The 19,738-nt window shown below is 33.4% G+C and overlaps 1 protein-coding gene and 1 long non-coding RNA gene across 2 annotated transcripts in view; both read left to right on the top strand.

Moving 5' to 3' along the window:
• The first annotated feature begins 232 nt into the window (after nt 1-232).
• Nucleotides 233-14,274, top strand: LOC129233740 (uncharacterized). The gene is made up of 2 exons (XR_008581482.1): nt 233-2,198; nt 14,127-14,274. It is a non-coding gene; the product is annotated as an uncharacterized LOC129233740 (long non-coding RNA).
• A 3,655-nt stretch (nt 14,275-17,929) lies between these two features.
• The window catches only part of LOC129233739 (src substrate protein p85-like), a 44,910-nt gene continuing 43,101 nt past the window's right edge, over nt 17,930-19,738 (top strand). The window contains exons 1-2 of the mRNA XM_054867716.1: nt 17,930-18,019; nt 19,522-19,598. Coding sequence (XP_054723691.1) covers nt 17,930-18,019; nt 19,522-19,598 — 167 coding nt within the window. The remainder of the gene's footprint in view (nt 18,020-19,521; nt 19,599-19,738) is intronic.

Here is a 19,738-nt window from a genome sequence, read left to right as displayed (position 1 = left end):
AAACTTCTATATATGTTTACTTCATGTATAATAATTTACCAGTAATTTTGAAATTTAACTTCTGAACATATTTTTGCTTCGTCGTAGACCAAAAATCAACAGCTTAAAATTGAAATTTATCCAGGACAGAATTAACTTTTGTCAAGACGCTTCTTAGTTAGGATTCACTGAATAGTTGGTTAATCTTTCAATATACTGCATATTTGGCAGACAAACAGAATATTCGGTTTGATTGAATACTTTAATAATTCAGTGACGCAATGCGTAGCAAATTTATTTTCAACACTTAGTAAACATATTTTTTCATATAATGAATGAAAGTTTTAACGTAGTTAAAAATTAGTTTGAGTTGTTGCCGTCTAATACTGTCAAACCTGGTTTATAAGAAAGCACTTAAAATTAATTTCTGCTTGGACAAACTGCATTTGAGATCCCTAATCCCGGTCCTACTGTTGATGATTTTCCAAATAAGATGATCTGCTTTAAACAATATGGTTTTAAAGGTCCCTCTGATATTGTTTTAACGAGTTTCAAATGTGCTATCATATTCAAAACAATTTTAACGTAAGAGAAAACACTCAGGTGGTAATTTCAAATTTTATTATTTTCAATTTTTCGTAATTTTTATGACATGTCTATATCTGAGAGTCAGAACAAGGTAACTCACAATATCGTGAGGAGACAGCTAAAATGGTTGTCAAAGATGGAATGCACCTGGTAAGTAATTACAAAGTTTTTTTTAGAATTATATTCACATGACTCGATACAGAATAAGATTCTACATGACAATACACTAATAAACTGAAAATCACAGTTTTTGGACTTATGTCAGTATTATAGCTCTGAGCTACAGATATTTTAATTAATCTTACTTTTTCAAATTCAATTAACTATGAAACAGTAAGCAGAAAAGAAAAAAAAAACTTGGATAATATGGAATATACATAATTATGTACAGTCGGCTAGCAACTTTGTTTTGTATTTGTATGTAAGGTAATTGCAAGATCCTTTATTTATAATGTAACATACTACCATGATTATATTAGCTACATCAAATATTATTCGAAAAGAATTGCAGATAAATATAAACCATTAGTCCTTTACTAGAACAGTTTTTTTTTAAAATTTATAATTGCACTAAATATAGATGCATTTAGGATGTTAAATGAAAATTAATTTTTATTTCATAAAAAAGGAAAAATAGATTAACCTTCCTTACATTAAATTGGTATAAAATACAAATGTTGAAATCACAAAATAAATAATATTAGATATTGGGTAAAATATGTTATTCGGTGCACCTATGCTTTTTAGTACGGACAAACTGAGATTTGGCACTTGCACATTATAGTGAATCATAAGGAAAGGGGTAAGGAAAATAAAAATTTGTATTGTTGATATTTCGATATGAAAAATGCAGTAACCATTTAAAATATGTAAGTACTGTACACAAGTAAAATACTGTATTAAAATTGAAAATTTAGTTCTTTTAGTCAACCAGTTTTCTGCCAAAATGGAATGTTTCAATGACTTAATGGTTTGAGTTTTATAATTTACGAAACATATTAAGATTTTTTTTCTTAGTAACTACTTAATTTAAAGATTAATCATTTTGACTTTTAAAGGGTAGCTATTTCCTAAATTTTCCTTAGCAATTCTTGACAGTTTTCGAGCGTAATTTTTTAAAAAGACTAGCTAGGCTTTGTGTTGAATTTTAAAAATAATGAATATTCTAAAATAACACACAAGTTATTAAAAAATATATTTAGTAAGATCTTTTAATTTAGGAAATAAAACTTTCAAGAAAATATAATTACACGGAATTAGTATTAATGCTCTACTCAAGCTATACATTGTATTATTTATCTTTTAAATAGTAATGAACAAAGTTTTAATGAACAGAATCATCGGGTTACTGCATACACGTGTTTTGGAGTTACAGGAACTCTTTTTCAATGTAAAGTGGTGAGCTTTTGTATGTAAAGACCCAAAACACGGGTATGCAGTTGTCTGCTATTTTTGTGCATTAAAACGTTGTTCATTACTATTTACTTCCCTGCCCAAAGGTATTTATTTCTTATTTATCTTTTAGTTTAAAGCAACTTTTTTTTGCAGCCTTTAAGAACAAAATAAGATGCCTTCTTTGCACTAAGATTTTCAAGTAGGAGAGTGGAATTGCAAGTCCTTTCTCATCACAGGTAAGTGATATTAGTTTTGAAAATATCAGTAGGGGAATGTGGGGCAAAGTAAAATTGTGAAATGTTTACCCTGTTTTTAGTACAATATATCTAGTAATATTTTAAAATACATTTAGGCTTCTCGAGTCAGAAAAAGTTATCTCTGAAGGTCAAAGCGTAAGCTAATAAATACAAGCAGTTTTGAGAAATTGGTACTCATTTGGTAATATTTTGTTGTACAGTCAACCTTCGTTTATCGTGGTCAATTCGCTCCAGACTTTACTGCAATAACTGAATTTCCGCGAAGTAGGATTTATTTATAAACCAAATGTTTTTTTTTCCTAATTAGAGTGCATAAAACCAACTTACGACAATTTAAATAGGTTTTAACATAGTTAGAGCCCCCTAAATATTAAACAGCTCTCTTAATCCCCATCACATTTTCATTACTTTGTTAAAACTAAGCTACACGCACAATATGCAGTTCTTAAACATTACTACTAATCTGTGAAAACAGCTCAACTTGTTCGATGATGAATATGTGCCCCCGTTCTTCCTCTTAACTTATCCTCATTAAAGGTATTATATATACAACTTAAAAAGCTTGTACATTGTGAACACTATATAGAAATGTATGTATTTATCCCCTAACAATACAATGATTTATACTTTCCAGTTAGTGTTGAACGGTTAAAATGAGATAGCGATTCCCTACACTTTCTTCGCCAATTTTGTACCTTCACTCCCTTAACTAGTCCAACTATAGCCCCTCAGAAGAGCTTATCTTACTAAAAGGACATACTTTGTTATTCTTTAGTGGGAAAAAATTTACAGGGCATAAAAAAGGATTATTACTATATTTGAAAAAAAAAAAAACCCCAGAAAAAATCGCAATGTAGTGAAGCCCCGAAAGTCGAAGCGCAAAGTAGCAAGGGATGACTGTAACTCAAAAATTATTTTTGTAATTTTAAAATGAAATAGTTTTTATTATTAACATTTTTAGTACTACTTGAGGCCTATCAGTGCAGTTTTTACTCAATTATTACTAAGCTTAGTTTTATTTTAAATGTTTTTTCCAATTAATCATGTGCATGCGAGGTAAAATAGAATAGTTTATTCCATGTACTTATTCATTTCTTTTATCACTTGTATATTAATTTACAAATAAATTCATATGCATTCCTTTGCATAAAAATTCACTACTTTAATCATTCATTTACATATTGACTTATTAAAGCATTATTTTATTTGCTCGTTTATTGTTTCGCATGTATTAATCAATCAACTTTAACCCCGCCTCCCTCTGCCGCACCACCGTCGACCAGCCGCCTCACGGTGCTGCTCCTCTAGCGAAAACCGTCTCCAGGTTGCGTCCATATCTTACACACACACTCATGCCTGCACACTGACACAAACACATATGCCTATATACACACACGAACGCCTACACACACACACACATGCAGGTACACACACAACACGCGCACACACATGCATGCATACATACACACACACCCACCCACACACATGAGTCCACACAAACACACGCATACACTCTCGTGATTGCAAAAAACATAATTTAAATTCAAGATGCCAAAAATTCAAATTACTATAATTTTTTTGTTTATTCTTTCACTATCTCTTTATTAATTTATTAATTATTTTAGTTAATCATTTATTTAACCCAAAATGGTGTTGATAATCAGATAGAAAATATTTCAGACAAAAAATATTTTATTTTTCACTTTGCCCCTTGATAAAAAAAAAGGGGGGGGGGATTCTTTATGTGCTGTAATTTTTGAAACAAATTTCCAATTTGCAACAAGTAAGTTATTTTAACTCTTACACTTTGCCCCACATTCCCGTACTTCAAACTTAAGACACCACTTATTGTATGATGGTTTGCTAAAAAAATTTGTCAAGTGTGACTAGATAGCCTTAATATTCCAAAGCAAACAAATGAAATTGTTTGCTCACCGAACATACATACTACAAAATTAATTGCTTCCAGTTCATCAACCACATCTCTGTTGTCAAGCTTAAGCTGCAGTGAATTAGTTATTGTTTTATGGCATTTGTATTGTAACAAGTTGGTGTTGTTCGAATTCTCGTAAATTCCCCTTTTTTCTAAAAAGAAAAAGCTATGTTTTGATACAATTTTCTAGGGATTTACCAAACACCTCAGTGTGCTGAATACTGATAATAATATAATACAGCCGGACCTCCATATATCCAAGTATGAACTTACGAAGAAAAGATTCCATTTATAGAAATTTAGAAGCTTAATTTTATTAGAATTACCGTAATTTCGGGTAGATAAGCCGCCCTATCGTATACGCCGCACATGCAATAATTTACTAACTAAAAACAAAAGTTCATCGGATAAGCCGCCCTATCGTATACGCCGCAGAAGAGCGTATCAAACCATGGCGCCCCACACCCTCTATATATACATATGTACGGATGCGATCATTTATTTTAGTTAGAACAAAACTGTAACAAGCAACTGCATTTGTTAACAGATAAAAATGGAATAAACTTCGTGTAAAAAAAAATCAGAAAATGCTACGGTTTCACAAAAAAACCAGTGTTGCCAGATGACATCTACAATTGGTTGGATGAAAAGTTTTCAAATCATTGTTATACTTAGCAGTTCATTAAAAAATTGTTTACCCTTTATCAATTGATTCTTTTTTTTTTTTTTTAATTTATCATCGAGACATTTTAAAACATTACTCAGACTATAGGGACTCTAACTCAGAAAAGCTAGCGATTCCTCCATTTTTCAGCCTAGTGAAACGTATGTTATCATCACGAATCTGGCAACGCTGGAAAGAACAACAACAGCGAAAAGCGGTAAAATCGGCGCAAACTAACGCAGGTTTAAGGGTGGGAGAAATTAAATTTAATGAAAAACCTGTTTCATGGTGCAATTTGAGAGTTCTACTAGCGTTTTTTAATGAATTTTAACATTACCACTCGATTGGGCGAACATGAAAAGCACTAAGAAAGAATGGTGGGGGGGAAATTTCTTCAGATACGCCGCCCTGGCAGATACGCCGCAGATGTTAAATTTCAACTTCAAAACACGTATAAGCCGCGGCTTATCTACCCGAAATTACGGTACTACTAAAACATTAAAGTTCAATCTAATTTTTCTGGAAAAACTACATTACTCATTTATTTGTGAATTATATTACATAAAAGTTAATGATTTAAAAAAGAAAAACAATAAGAAACTTTCTTTTTTTATTGTTTTTAAATAAACAGTATTCCAGACATTGGATAAAATCATCATAGCTGTATTCCTTAAAAAGAAAAGAAAAAATTTATGAATAGCCAATTTTACCAACAGTTCACCAAAGAAATGTTTGCATTTATTGAATCCTCTATTTCATTAGAAATATTTTTCGAAAATTGAAGTCCAGAACCTGTAGTCAGAGACACCTCCAACATTTCATTTTTGATTAAATTCAAAAAATTGCATTTTTATCCCTCCCCCTTCTGTTTTGCAAGGAGTTATGGCTTTTTCAAATACTTAACTATTTCTGTGTCCATTAAGAGGTTTTTTTTCTGCAAAATTTTAATACAGTGAAATCCCGTTACAACGAACTCCGAGGGACCGACAAAATATTTCGTTGTAACGAAATATTCGTTGTAACGGAATTTACTTAAAATTTTCTTTATTTTTGTAAAAGTGTTAGTTTTGCAACTCTGTACTCTAATATAATTAAATCTGCAATATTTATCGTAACTAACGATTGCAAATTTTATCAAACACATTATTTATTCTGAAAAAACAAAGAGTAAAATATTTTTTAACACTGACCTTTTATTTATCGGTTGTCTTTACAAAAAATCTGTTATTTTTTTTTGCACAAGAGATTTCGTCCCAGAGGACACAACAAAAGATTCCAGTTTATGAATGTGGGAAAAAATTAAGTCAGGTACATCGCTCTAAAACGAAACAAATTGCTTTACTTTTGAAAGGAATTCAATAGCCTGAGTTGCGGTGACGTTTGGGTCAGCACACGCTGTATCTTCATTCTCACTTTCTTCACTTAGTTCACCATTTAATTTAGAGTTTTTAATGGAATCGATGATTTCCTGGTCAGTAATTTCGGCACAGGTCATTAAACCATCATCTGCTGTTATAAAATCGTCCAGTCGGACGTCATCGGGGACAGAAGTACGAGCCTTGACAGTACTCCATAGATCCTTTAAATCGGATTAGTCAGCTTCTACGGAATTCTTATCTCCCTCGCATAGCTGCGCATGACGCCAACAATTGACAATTGTATTTTCGCTAATTTCGTTCCACGATCCAGCAATCATCTCTATGGCTTCTTTGACGTTCGGCTTTCTTCCACTGTCATTTTCGATGCCCAAAAGAATGTGCCTTAACAAAAGTGATCGGTAGCGAGCCTTAACAGCTCTGATAATGCCTTGATCAAGTGGTTGAAGAACGGAGGTGCAGTTAGGCGGGAAGTACTCCACACGAACAAAATCTAAATTAGGAAGATCATTGTGGGCGGTGCAATTATCGATAAGAAGGAGTACTGTTCTGTTTTGTTTTTTCATATCCTTGTCGAAATTAAGTTACCAATCATTAAAAAGGCTTTGCGTCATCCAAGATTTCTTATTTGCCCTGTATTCGCAAGGTAAAGAATGACAGTTTTTAAAACATCGAGGCTTTGCTGACTTACCGATGATTAAAATTTTTCGTTTCTCCCTTCCCGATTTATTACAGCAGAAGGGAGCTGTTAATCTTTGCTTCGAAGATTTACCGCCGACACATTTATCTGCTTTAAATGTCGATGTTTTTTGCGGCTCAAGCTGATAAAAGATACCAGCTTCATCTGCATTGTCTGGACTGTAGTTTTCTATTAAAGCGGCTATTTCGCCAGACCTCCATTCACTTATTGATTGGGCAGGTGCATCACTTGCTTCTCCGCAAATTACTTTCGCAACTGCACCATATCTGTCTCTGAAGCGATTCAACCAACCAATGCTTCCTTGAAAATTTTCCACTTCAAGCATTGCTGCAAAATGGCAAGCTTTCTCTCGTAGCAGTGGGCCGTTGATGGGAATGTTGCGCATCCAGGAACCACTGAAACACAGCAGAGTCAACATCTTGAAATTGAGCTGGCCGCATTCGCTTCCGACTTGGTCCAAGCAACGATGATTGCAATTGTGCTTCAATTTTCTTTCGATCTTTTAAAAACGTAGATAAAGTTGACGGGGATATGCCGTACTTTTTCGCTGCCTCCGATTTCTTTAATCCATTATCCACTTCTATGATAATAGCCATCTTTTCTTTAAGAGAAAACTGCTTTCTTTTGAGAGTCGCCATTTTCACCAAAAAAACACTCCGTGACCCTTGGTCAGAATTTTAGTGATTCTAAACTAGACCACCCGTTGGCAATAAGAATGACGTATGCTTGTCTTCTCATCGCGCTGACGAATCAGGATCCACTTTGTCCGATTTCTCTCTTCGCACCTTACAGACTGAATGCGTGAGTCACTGGCCACAAGAAAGTTGAAATCTTGCGGATTCCCCCCTGACAAATTCGTGGGGTACCATACAATAGCGCATGGCTAGACACTGGCTTTTGTTTGGCTTACGTTTCAGCATGAGTGGATTTCCACCTTGAATGGCTCTGTTTCAGAAGTACAAACCGAGTTTTCACGTTACGACTAACGAAAGTTGTTTTTTTATTTCCAAAAACAGCATTAAATGAAAAATATTCAAACTGACGCCAAGAAAAACCTTTCGTTGTAACGGATTTTTGTAAAAATTCTTTTCGCTATAACGAGATTTTTTTTGCATTATCTTAATGGGGTTTTAAACGGGACCGAACGTTTTGTTCGTTGTAACGGATATTTCGTTGTATCGGTATTCGTTGTAACGGGATTTCACTGTATCTCTTAAGCAAATTTGAATCTTTCCAGTGTGTTCAAGTTAAACTTGAGATTTCCTACTGTAAAATTAAATAGTTTTTTCATTTGAATCAATGCATCAAGTTGTAAAGTAAAATGCAGTTGTACTTTACTAATCAAAATCATATATTTTTTTTAAGTTAAAATTTTTAAAATGTTTTTTTGGTTTAAGTGGGTTTTTTTTTCCATTCCCTTTCAAAAATTGCATTCATATTTTTTTTAAATTAGAGGGAAGGAGAGAATCCCATCCAATCAAATCAACTCTAACTAACCCCCCCCCCCTCTTTGTTCCCTTTATATACATGCGTGCGTGTGTGTGTGTGTGTGGAAAAACTAACCCAACTGTCATGAGTATTTCCTGTTTCATTCATTGACAAAAAATGTTTCATTCAAATGTTTAGAGTGGTATTAGTTTTGCAAAATGTATTTTAAAAACTAGCAAATTTGCCACTAAATATAAGTTTTTTTTTTCTTTCCAGGAATCAGGACTTCTAATCAGAAAAATAGCTCTTTTAGTCCTTTTTCAGCCTACTTTCCCAGTAAAAATCAGAGAAAGAAGAAAAAAGCATGAAAGAAGGCTTAATACATCTTAAAAATATCCCGAAAAACAAAAAAAAAGTCAAAAATAAGTAAAATAGTTAGATAAATATTGAAAAATTAAAAAATGGAAAGTAGGGTATTGAGATGGGGAAAAATGTCTGTCGGTCTGTCTGTCTGTCGGTCTGTCTGTCTGTCCCCCCCTAATAACTTTTGAATGAATAGTCCGATTCGAACAAATTTTTTTTGTTAGAAAGATCTCGGCAAGGACATCTCATTCTCATAATTCATTTTTTGATTTAAACAATTTTTCATTCAATTTTGAACAGTTCAAAAAAACTTAACATTAGCGCCTACGGGGAAATTCAAATCAAAAATAAATCTTGAACTTAGAAGCGAAGTGGCTTCAAACAAACTTTGTAGGGAAAAAATTTTGATAAAAAACATGTATCGAAAATATCTTTTTGATTTGAACAAGTTTTCGTTCAATTTTGAACAGTTCAAATCTCTTAACATTAGCGCCTAAGGGGAAACTGAAAGTCAATATAGATTCCGAACTTAAAGGCGGATTTACTTCAAACAAACTTTGTTGGAAGTAGCTCTTGACGACCTACTCCCGACTCCGACTCCGAGAATTTAGGGGCACCTGACACCGACTCTGACTCCTGTTCCCGACAATTAATCGGACTCCGACTCCCCGACTTCGACTCTGACTTCGTAGCTTTGGCAAACATTTATACACGTAGGACAAATGACTGACTCCGATTCTTGGATATTCGACTCCGACTCTTTTATCCCAAAACGAGATTGACTCCGACTCCGACTCCGCTGCTGTGGTTTTAACTGTGAAATAATTATTGTTGATATGATTTGTTTTTATTTTCACGCTAAAGTTTTAATTTAGGTATTTAGTTTTCGGTGAATAAACTCGAAAAATATGCGCAGACGATTTTTTTTTTTTTTTTTGACAATGAAAATTATTTCTTTAAGTTGACATTTTATTGTTTTTTTTTTTATTTTGGTAAGTGCATTAATTCGTTTAAAAAATTATTTTTGGCAACAGGGGAAAAAGAAACGATTTTTTTTATATGATGTATTTATTTTAATGAACTTATTATTATTTTTTCGTTTTGAAAGCTGTTAAAAAAATTTTTTAATGGAAAGAAGTGTATTAGCTGCTTTGTTTAAAAGGTGCTGCTATTTTATTTGTTCGTTTTTTTGAAGAAAAGTAAGGAATATTTTATTCCTAGAAATCAGCTTAAAATATTTAAAAAAAATATGTTTGAAAAAATTTGCGATTTTAAGCTATTTTTGAGAATATTGATCAGGTACTAGAAATTAGTATGGGTATACAGGAAAGTAGGCTCGTCTAGTTCTAGACGGAACTTCTTGTTTAATTTTAACTTTCTCCTTTTATTTCTAACTAGCAGTACCCGCACCGCGATGCCCGTGCTAAAAATTTAATGGAAATCCAATGAATAAAAAAAAATTTACGCCTGCTCTCCCTCTGATGTAAAATGATAATTTTTCTTTGTATAAAATGCGTACACACCATTTCAAAGAAAAAAAAACCTATTAAAGTTTCTTTGGAACTTAAAACTTTTTGTCAAATCATTAAATTATATTTACAGATACTTTAACCCGTTCGCACCCAGCGTCACGCGGACGCTACGCAACGATTCCTCTCCTATCAGCCCAGCGTCACTTATCCGCTACGCGCTCTGATCGATGCTGTAGTCCCAGCGTCACGTATATGCTTTCTCGAAATGGAACGATTGAATTGAATATTTAAATGATACTAGATGGCGCTAAATGGCTATAACTTTGATCATATTCGTGTCACATGGTATTTGACCTTCATGTACACGCTTTAGTTTCTTATTTGGGCCTCTCAATGGGATAGATTTTTTTTATGTAAACAACAGTGAATTACTGCTCTGCGCATACGATTTATGAGGTCTCAATTGCTCTTGTTTATATCTTTGCTTCTCTTTTTTTTACGAGTAATTGAAAGAGATATACATCTAGCTGAATAAATTATGGGGGAGGGAAGGAAGGTTAAAATATTTTTGCGTATGTGTTCCAGACTTTTGGGATTCCCCGTTCAATGAGAGTACAGGAATGATTTCAAGAGGCCTGAAGTTTATGATTATTTTTGAATCCTTTCTGATATTGTTCTTCTGTATTTATTCTTTTTCATTTGGGGATGGAAAACTGCAATAAAAATGATTAGCGAAGTGAGTGAAAGGGAATGTTTTCGAGTGAATTATGAAGCAGTTTTGAGACTTGTCGCGTGGGTAATATCACTAGTTTAAATTCGTTGACCTAAGTTTTTTTAATCAAAATTACATAAGGAACATATTTTTTTGCTACATTTCTTTTTCTTTGATTCCACACTCACGATGTCAAACTCTAACTTTGTTTTTGTGCACATATCATTTAATTTTGCGCACATGGTTAAAGTTTTAGTATTCTACTTATTTCGTTCCTTCTAATAATGTAATAGTTTTTATATTAATAATTAGTAATCAGTAATACATTGTTTAAACAAAATTTAAATTTCAAGCCATTATTTTGAGATGCTAATTTTATATGAATATTTTTGTTCCGTTAGGCTTAACTGCTGTAAATGCTCGGGCCGATGGCGGCGTTCCATTTCAGAACGTTCGGTCCCGTAGCTGCGCTTCGTTTTCCGAGCGCTGGTCCTCAAGGGGTTAAAACTCTATTTAGCAAGTGAAGCGGTTTTTTTGCAATTTAAAATATTTCGCAAAATAAACAAAATAAGACATCAAATAATATCTTTCAAATGTAAAAACTACCAAAATATCACGAAACAGGCAATGACTTCGTTCAAATGTTGACGAGTAGAAGCAATTTTCACCTCTATCATACCTTAACGGGCAACTTTCTAGCTTAGATATAAAAATTGATACAATTAAAGCTAAAAAAAAATGCAGAAGTTGGCGCCTGCAACTTTCTGATATTTAGTCAGAGCCTGAACTCATTCTTTGGGCTTCTTACCCTTGGAAAGGATAAGATTTGATAACTTTCTGTTGGTTGGTGTCGACATGTGCGTGGTGTACACGTGATGTGTGAAGGGTTAAACCCCACGTAGATATTTTGCGAAACTGATTGATCGTCACTGCATTTTATTTAAGTATTAACAAGTGCTGTGATACTTAATAGTATTGTATTTTCTTTAAAATTTTTTCAATTATACTTCAAGAATATAATATTTGCCATTATACTTTTTTAAAATTTACTTCAAGATATCATGTTAGGTATTCAACTTCTCTTAATAGCCAACTTAATGTAATAATATATTTTAATACTAGTTGAAATTTGTATGTTTCCCACCAGTACAGTTTTAGTTCAATAACTTTTGTGGCATTTTTCTTCATTTGTATAATATTTTTCCAACTTGCATGTCTGTCTGGAGGGGCACATTTAAATGGTAGTTTATGTACAGGTAAGGACTTATGACCAAACCCAATCCTCCACGTTAATTCTGCCTCCTTTGGTGCATACTAGGTGAGTCAACTCTCTTGGGCAAAACTTTAAGGCAGGTCAGATGGGAGGGTAAAGAGTAAGAATCTTATTCAACATATGGTCACAAGTGCAATGCTGACGCGCTACATGCACACAGAGCTAGAAACTAATGGATGCAAAAGGAGTCTCAAGTTTATTACACAAAGAAAATTTTACGTAAGAGTTTTGATTTTAAAAAAAGGTTTAGAGCCAGGCCGTGATCTATAAATTTTGAGTCCCCCTGCAAAAAATCAGCAGGACCCCTAACCGCCTACTGGTTTTCTGTGCCATTAGGGGCTGCTGGCACTTTTAGTGCCCCTCCACCCTTGTGGGATCTGCAAGTAGTTAGAAGTTACGACCTGTAGTATCTAATATGTGCTGTCCCAACAAAAGAGCAGCAATAATAAAAGTTTATTCAAAATGGCTTGTTAGTGCGATATTAAGTGCTTTGTTATTGCCACACATGTATTACAGCTATAGGCTATAAATTTCAGCCAACTACTTTAAACCTTTCTTGAAAGCTAAAGTGTTGTGTAAAATCTTCTTTATGTAATGTGTGTGTGTGTGAATTTTACCGGTTTTGCTTCCATCAGTTTTTCCAGCTTTGTGTGGATACAGCTCATCAGCCTTGTGCGACCATAGCTTCCTACGTGATTCATGCTTTTTATCCTCCCCTCTGTACCCCTTAAAGTTTTGCTCGAGAGTTTCGACTCACCCTGCATGTATAAATTTTTGGGTGTATTTGGAAGTTTAAACTCAAATAAGGTGTGGCTTTATTTAATAACCTTGCAGTCAGTGTGATAACCATATTATGATAATGTCCTCATGAAATTTGTTCATTTTATAGCATCTCTGTAATATTATATTGGGTTTAGTATTTACTTTGTGTGAAATTTCAAAGATATTTTACATCCACATTCAAAGCATATTAATACATATATTTTTGTACCTAAAAGTAGATAAAAGGCTTAAGTGATCCTAAAAGAAACCTTTAAATTCAAGTCATGAAATTTTTGGTGTGAAACATTGTATGCAGGGTCTATACACTATTCAATTTTCGGGCCCCTTCCAAAATTTAATTCTGTATCTGCCCCCTAATGACATATCCAGGGCATGTAAAATTTTCGGTGTGGCATGAATCTTTGTAGTTTTTGATCAAAAATTTCTTCTAAAACTTGATTATTTCATATTTTATTGAAAAGTTACTGTAGCTCAAAATCGATTGCAAATGGTACCGCTAAAATCATATTTGGACAAATAAAAATCATTAGTCATCATATAAAGCTGTTAAATTTTTTTTTTGTCTGATTAATGCTATACGACACATTCAAATGTTTTTATTCATATACCCTACAAAAGAAAAAACTGGGTATGTACAAATTTCATTCCAGCATGTATAAACATGCCTGGCTGGGCATGTAAAATTGTAAATGCTTTTTTAGCCCTGCATTTCAAGTTCTTGGTGTTCTGAGAAAATACGCCAGTTGTCTTAGAGTGATTTTTTACCATTTTAGGCTATTTTGTATGTACACTTTTGTTCAAAGGTAGTGAAAAGCACTTATTTTTGCAGGTTGTAGATTTCACAAAAGGAAGATATTGTGATTTTGCCAATTTCATTTGAACAGAACCAAAAGTTGATCATATACAAACAGTTGAAATACGTCCAAAACTTAAATCTTTGGATTATGACTGGCTAGCAAAAATTAATGCCTTGCAGAAAATTCTAAGTTCTCGATAAGATGTGAAGTTAATGCTCATTTTGTTTATGGGCTATAAATATTGTAACTTCTTTTAAGTTGCACTATATATGATGTGGGTTCAAAATATGTCTCACTGCAGTGTAATGTTCTGCATTAGTTTGAGGCGTTTCAAAGTGCTACGTTAGAAATCCTTTATTGCTTTATTTTATTTGTTTTGTTATTTGTTCATTCTTTTTTTTTTTAGAGCAAAATGAGAAAATATCTACTGAAAAGAGGGAAGGACTCCTCTGGAATTGAGACCGAGATGAAGAGAAGGAACAAATATTTATCCGATAAAATTCAGAATCTGCGTTACAATAAAGTTTAATTGAATAAATTTGATTTTAAGTGTTCTTTGTACTTTTATTTTCCTATTTATTGCATGCCATTTTTATTTAGCACTGGAGAGGTTAGTAATTTATTATATAAGTCTGAAATGAATTTTATAATAACCTCGGTGAAAGACACTTGTTTAATGCTATAAAAGTGAAAAATTAAACCAACAGTGGGTGGTAAGAAGGTAGCTGGAGTAGCAGAAATTAAAGCAAGACAAAAGGTAGAAATCAAGCTAGAAAAGCAACAGATGGTAGAAACTATGGTAGACTAGCAACAAATAAAAGCAGTGTGTGCTAGAAATCTTGCTATAAAAGCAAAAAATAAAAGCAGCATGTGCTAGAAATCTTGCTTTGCAAGCAGGAGAAAAAAGCAACGTATGCTAGAAATCTTGCTACAAAAGTCAAAAAATAAAAGCAACAGATGCTAGAAATCTTGCTAGTCTAGCTTAAAAATAAAGCAACAGATGCTAGAAATCTTGCTATAAAAGCAAAAAATAAAAAGCAACAGATGCTAGAAATCTTGCTACAAAAGCAAAAATAAAAAGCAACAGATGCTAGAAATCTTGTTATAAAAGCAAAAAAATAAAAGCAACATATGCTAGAAATCTTGCTACAAAAGCAAAAATAAAAAGCAACAGATGCTAGAAATCTTGCTATAAAAGCAAAAAATAAAAAGCAACAGATGCTAGAAATCTTGCTAGACTAGCTTATAAATAAAGCACCCTGTGGTAGAAATCTTGCTAGAAAAGCAAACAATAAAAGCAACACAAGCTAGAATTGGTATGCTTTAAAGCATGAAAAGTGTTCCAAAACACTGCATGGCATGCTAGTAAGTTTGCTAGAAAAAGCAAAGATTTTTGCTAGTTTTTCTTGCTAGAAATTAGCATGTGATGCTATAAAGCAAACAATTTCTAGCATGAATTTTGACCTGGGCTTGGGGGGAATTGGTGCCAAAAACAAATGGGCACAAGTTCACATGAGAGCACGTACCAAATTTCTCCGATTTCACACTACATCAGTAGAACCTTGCCAGTTCGGACTCTGTTAATCCGGATCGATCTGTTTTTTTTTTTTTTTTTTTTTTTTTGAGCAATCGCATTGCTTATTGTTTTCACTTGACTGTCTTTGGCGTTACGCTGATTATATCCCCCCCCCCTTGCAGCACCACCGTCGACTGGCTGCTCCCGATGCTGCTCCTCTAGCGAAAACTGTCTCCAGGTTACGTTCATATCCTACACACACAAACTCACACACACATACACACACTCATGCCTCTACACAGACACAAACACACACACGTCTACACACACATACACGCACGCACACATACTCACACAAACGCCTACATATACACACTCGTGGTTGCAAAAAACATAATTTGAATTCAAAATGTCAAAATTCAAATTAATTATTTTTTGCTTTTGTGGGAGAGGGGGCTTTTGGTGACATCAAATTACTGCTCGGGTGTTACCCATGCTATTCACGTTACTGATACAAATATTAACATACTTGTGCTGAACTTGACTCCATAAAATACATCGCAATGATGTATGCTTACACTTCTTCATAAAAACAAACAATAATTGCTTAGAAAATTTAAAATATTACTGTTGGTAAAAAATTTGCTGTGCAAACTCTTGCAGGAAACATATGTTCGAAGCAAACTTTTCTTAATCATCTGCAAACTTTTTTTGGCTCTGCTATTATATTAGTTCGCAATGAAAGAATTTTTACTGAAGTTTTCCGAATATTCGGTATATTTCTATCATACTTAAGTCAGGCCTGTTATATTTCAAAATTTGCCCAGGGATGAGGGTAAGGGTTGTGATCAATACATCTTTGGGGAAAAAACAGCAAGATGGGTACAAAAATGTCCAATATCATCTTAAATTCATTGGGGGGGGGGGGGGTCAATCCCCCCTCCCCCATGCATTGCCGAAAAGACAGGCCTGTCATTCAGATGTGGAGAAAATAAAATGCTCATTGACTGCACAAAATGCAACACCAAGAAGGAGTAGTCAAAATGAAACAAATATTACACACGAAATAACAACATTGATTACAAAATAAAAATAAAATTATCATTTTTTATTGGAAAGGGGGCCTCCATTTCTCATCGCTTTAAAAAAAAAGGGTTCGTAAGATAAAAATATGCAATTCTTTGTGCTTTCAATCACGTATCCATGAAAGCAAGAGATTAATTTCATAAATTTATCTATAGATTTTCCAAGATAACAACCGGTTATTATTGATATTAATTTAAAAATTCTGAGCGAAGTACATATTTGCAGCAAATGTATTAGGGCACGGACGCCATCAAACCCACCGTTCGGTGCAACCGGTTGTTCTATACGAACATTCTTGATGTTGGCATTGCTCTAAAACGCTGACATTGAATCATACTCATGACCGTAATCAATGTCGGTTTGACGGGTGTTGTCTGTTGTGATATGAAAGATTTGTTTTATTATTATGATTATATCTAGCTCAAATTTGAGCATATCTTTATGTAAAACATATTAGTTCTAAAATGTAGGTTCATATAAATTTCATTGATATAATTTTGTATTCCTCTTGCTCTGGCCTTATAGCATCGAAGTTGCTTTTATGATTATTTCCTTTCCATTTTCCAAAAAGCTTTGGGGGGAAAGTCTAAAGTACTTTCAGCTTTATAAAAAATTCTCATGTGTTTTAAGATTGCTCAATTTTATTATTTTCATTTAAAGGCTATTTTTTAAAATTTAGTAATGAAGTCTTTAGGGAAGTATTAATGCTAAATGGCTACTTAGTCAGGGGTCCCTACACCCCTAAAGGCAAGGGTACACTCCCCTAAATATCGCGAAGCCCTCCCAAAAGCAAGAGCCCCCCCCCCCAAAAGTGAAAAATACCCCTCAAAACACCCCCCTTTCCTCCTAAAAATTTCATTGGCACAGTCTACATGACCCTTCTAGGTGAGCACCCCTGCCTTAGTTACGACTACCACGTTTTTAATGTCAGGTGTTTCACTACCATTATTAAAACGGGGACGGGGGAATAAAATCCTTGCAGGTATGCATTAAGGGGGATATTTTGATGGGGACGAAATATGGAGCTGTCTGGTAACCATACTGTTTTCTTTCCCCTTAAGTCATAAGGCTGTTGCGTTATCCGTGCTGAGCACCTGATCAAAAGTAATAGGTAATCACTTTGACAAAGAACAAACGAACATTTATGGTTGCACCGGTACAATGCTGGTGTCTAGATAGAAAGTCGTGACCTGTTAGTATAGGAATTTTAATAAAAATAGTAACCATACTAATGTATACATGCATGCAAAAGCAAAAATTTCCCAAATTGCATTCAGTTGCTGCAAACTCTATTCTGACTTTAATCTTAAATTTTTGCGTGCGTCATTAGTACTGATGGATCTAAAGTTCTTCTGAACTCTTAATTAGCTGTAAACTGATATGCCTTTTATGATTGTGCAGTACATAATACTGGTGTCACTAGCATTATGTACAACAATAGCATTTTTTTTTTTAGTCAAGTATTTAATTTTGTCAATTTTGTTATTATTTTGTCCAAATCTTGTCTCAAGGTGTTAAGTGATTATTTTTAGGTATAATGTGTGTACTATATAATTTATTTAAAAAAAGGGATTTAAAAAGATATTTTTATTTATCTTTCAGTTAATATGTGGCGTGCTACTGTTGGTTATGATGTAAATAATACAAAAAATGGAGATGATGGGGATGACGATTGGGAAACTGATCCAGATTTTATTGTAAGTAAACCTTTTAAATTGTGCTAAGTTCTTGATTGTAACTTAATAATTTATTGCATCTTCATCAGTTTTTGAAATGAAATGCATTATTATATGATTTTAAAGTAGGCTTGCCAGCTTTCTGAAATGTTCAACTGGGACATCGGAATCCCCCCCCCCCCTCAGCATTGCTATTATTCAAAGGGGTACGCTCTCCTGGCTGAGTATTAGAGCGTTTTATATGGTAGTTTATTTTCAATGCTATGAATAAATGGTTACTAATTATGAACCTTAATATACAAAGGTTGTAATAAAAACTGACATAAGCAGATAAAATTTAAATATTTCAGTTCCGAGATGTAAATACAGTGAAGCACCGTTTATACGGTTTTGAAGGGACCGAATGAAAATAGCATATAAATGAAAAAAAACATATAATAGGTGTATGTTAATGTGTATTAGACTCTGCAGGGACCAATTTAAAAAACGTATAATTGATAAAAACGTATAAAAGAGAAACATATTAACGGTGCTTCACTGTATTTACAATTCATTTTGATTAGAAAAAACACTTTGAATGAGGAATAAAAAAATGAACAATAATTACATATACTTTTCATATTATAGGATTTTTTAGTCTTATTTGGATTTAATCTTGTTTCAAAAACCCTCACAAGCTAATCCGGTATTAATTTTACAAGTCAATGTTGTAAATGATAAAGTAACTATCCTAAATAATCCTTCACAATTAATTATTTTTGGACCATTTTGATCATTTGTAACAAATTTATCCTTTACTGGGACGTGAAGTAAACCTGCCGGGACACCGAGATTTTGTTCGAAAACCGGGACTGTCCCGGTCAAACCGGGATGTCTGGCAAGTCTACTTTGAAGCAATGCATATACATAGCCTATATAACACAACCCTTGAAGGAAAAATCTGAGCTGGAACTTGTGTTATTCAAAAATTACTCCCTTTCATTGCATACAGGTGTGCAAAATCTGCCAATCTGATTTATCAAGAGTGCAACTCAGGCAGTGATTTTTTTTTTTACTTTGCTGATGGCAGAAGTAGTTTTCTTTGCTAAGCCGTGTTTCTTTTGTACAGATTTGATTATTATCATAGCTTGTTGAGTGGTTTGAAGATGGTATTGAAAATTACTGCTTATTAAATGTTTCAGAGACAAAAATATTTATAAAGCCATGCTAAAAATAAACTTTAAGCATACAATTTTTCTTAGTTTTTGAATGTTTCTTTATTTATATTTTTGGAAAAATCGAAACAAAAATATACGTAAATCTAAAAAGAAAAGCTACAAAAAATTTAAAAAAAAAACTTTCCTTTTTGACACTAATGACTTTACTTTGTTAAATTTTTTTTAGTAATGTCTCTTGATTTTTTAATGACAAAAAATTAGCTTCAAATAAAGTTCTTAAAATACAGATCACAAACAGCATAAAATTTTAATACTATTTATCTGAAAACTAAGGTTTTTTTTCCTGATAAAATTATTTATTTTCAGAATGATGTTACTGAAGAAGAACAGAGATGGGGATCAAAAACTGTAGAAGGTTCAGGCCGAACTGCTGCTGCAATAAAGTACTTCTGTTTTTATTCTCCCATTCATATTAGCTAAGCAAGACATTTTAATCTCTAAGCAGGGCCGGACTAAGTTTTTGAAGACTGGGCACGAAATTTATTTACCCCCCCCCCACCCTCCCCACCCTGAACTTATTTTA

This window comes from Uloborus diversus, unplaced genomic scaffold (genome assembly GCF_026930045.1).
Source record: "Uloborus diversus isolate 005 unplaced genomic scaffold, Udiv.v.3.1 scaffold_677, whole genome shotgun sequence".
Taxonomy (NCBI): Eukaryota; Metazoa; Arthropoda; class Arachnida; order Araneae; family Uloboridae; genus Uloborus; species Uloborus diversus.
Note: the sequence above shows the minus strand (reverse complement) of the source record. Positions and strands in the feature narration are given on the sequence as shown.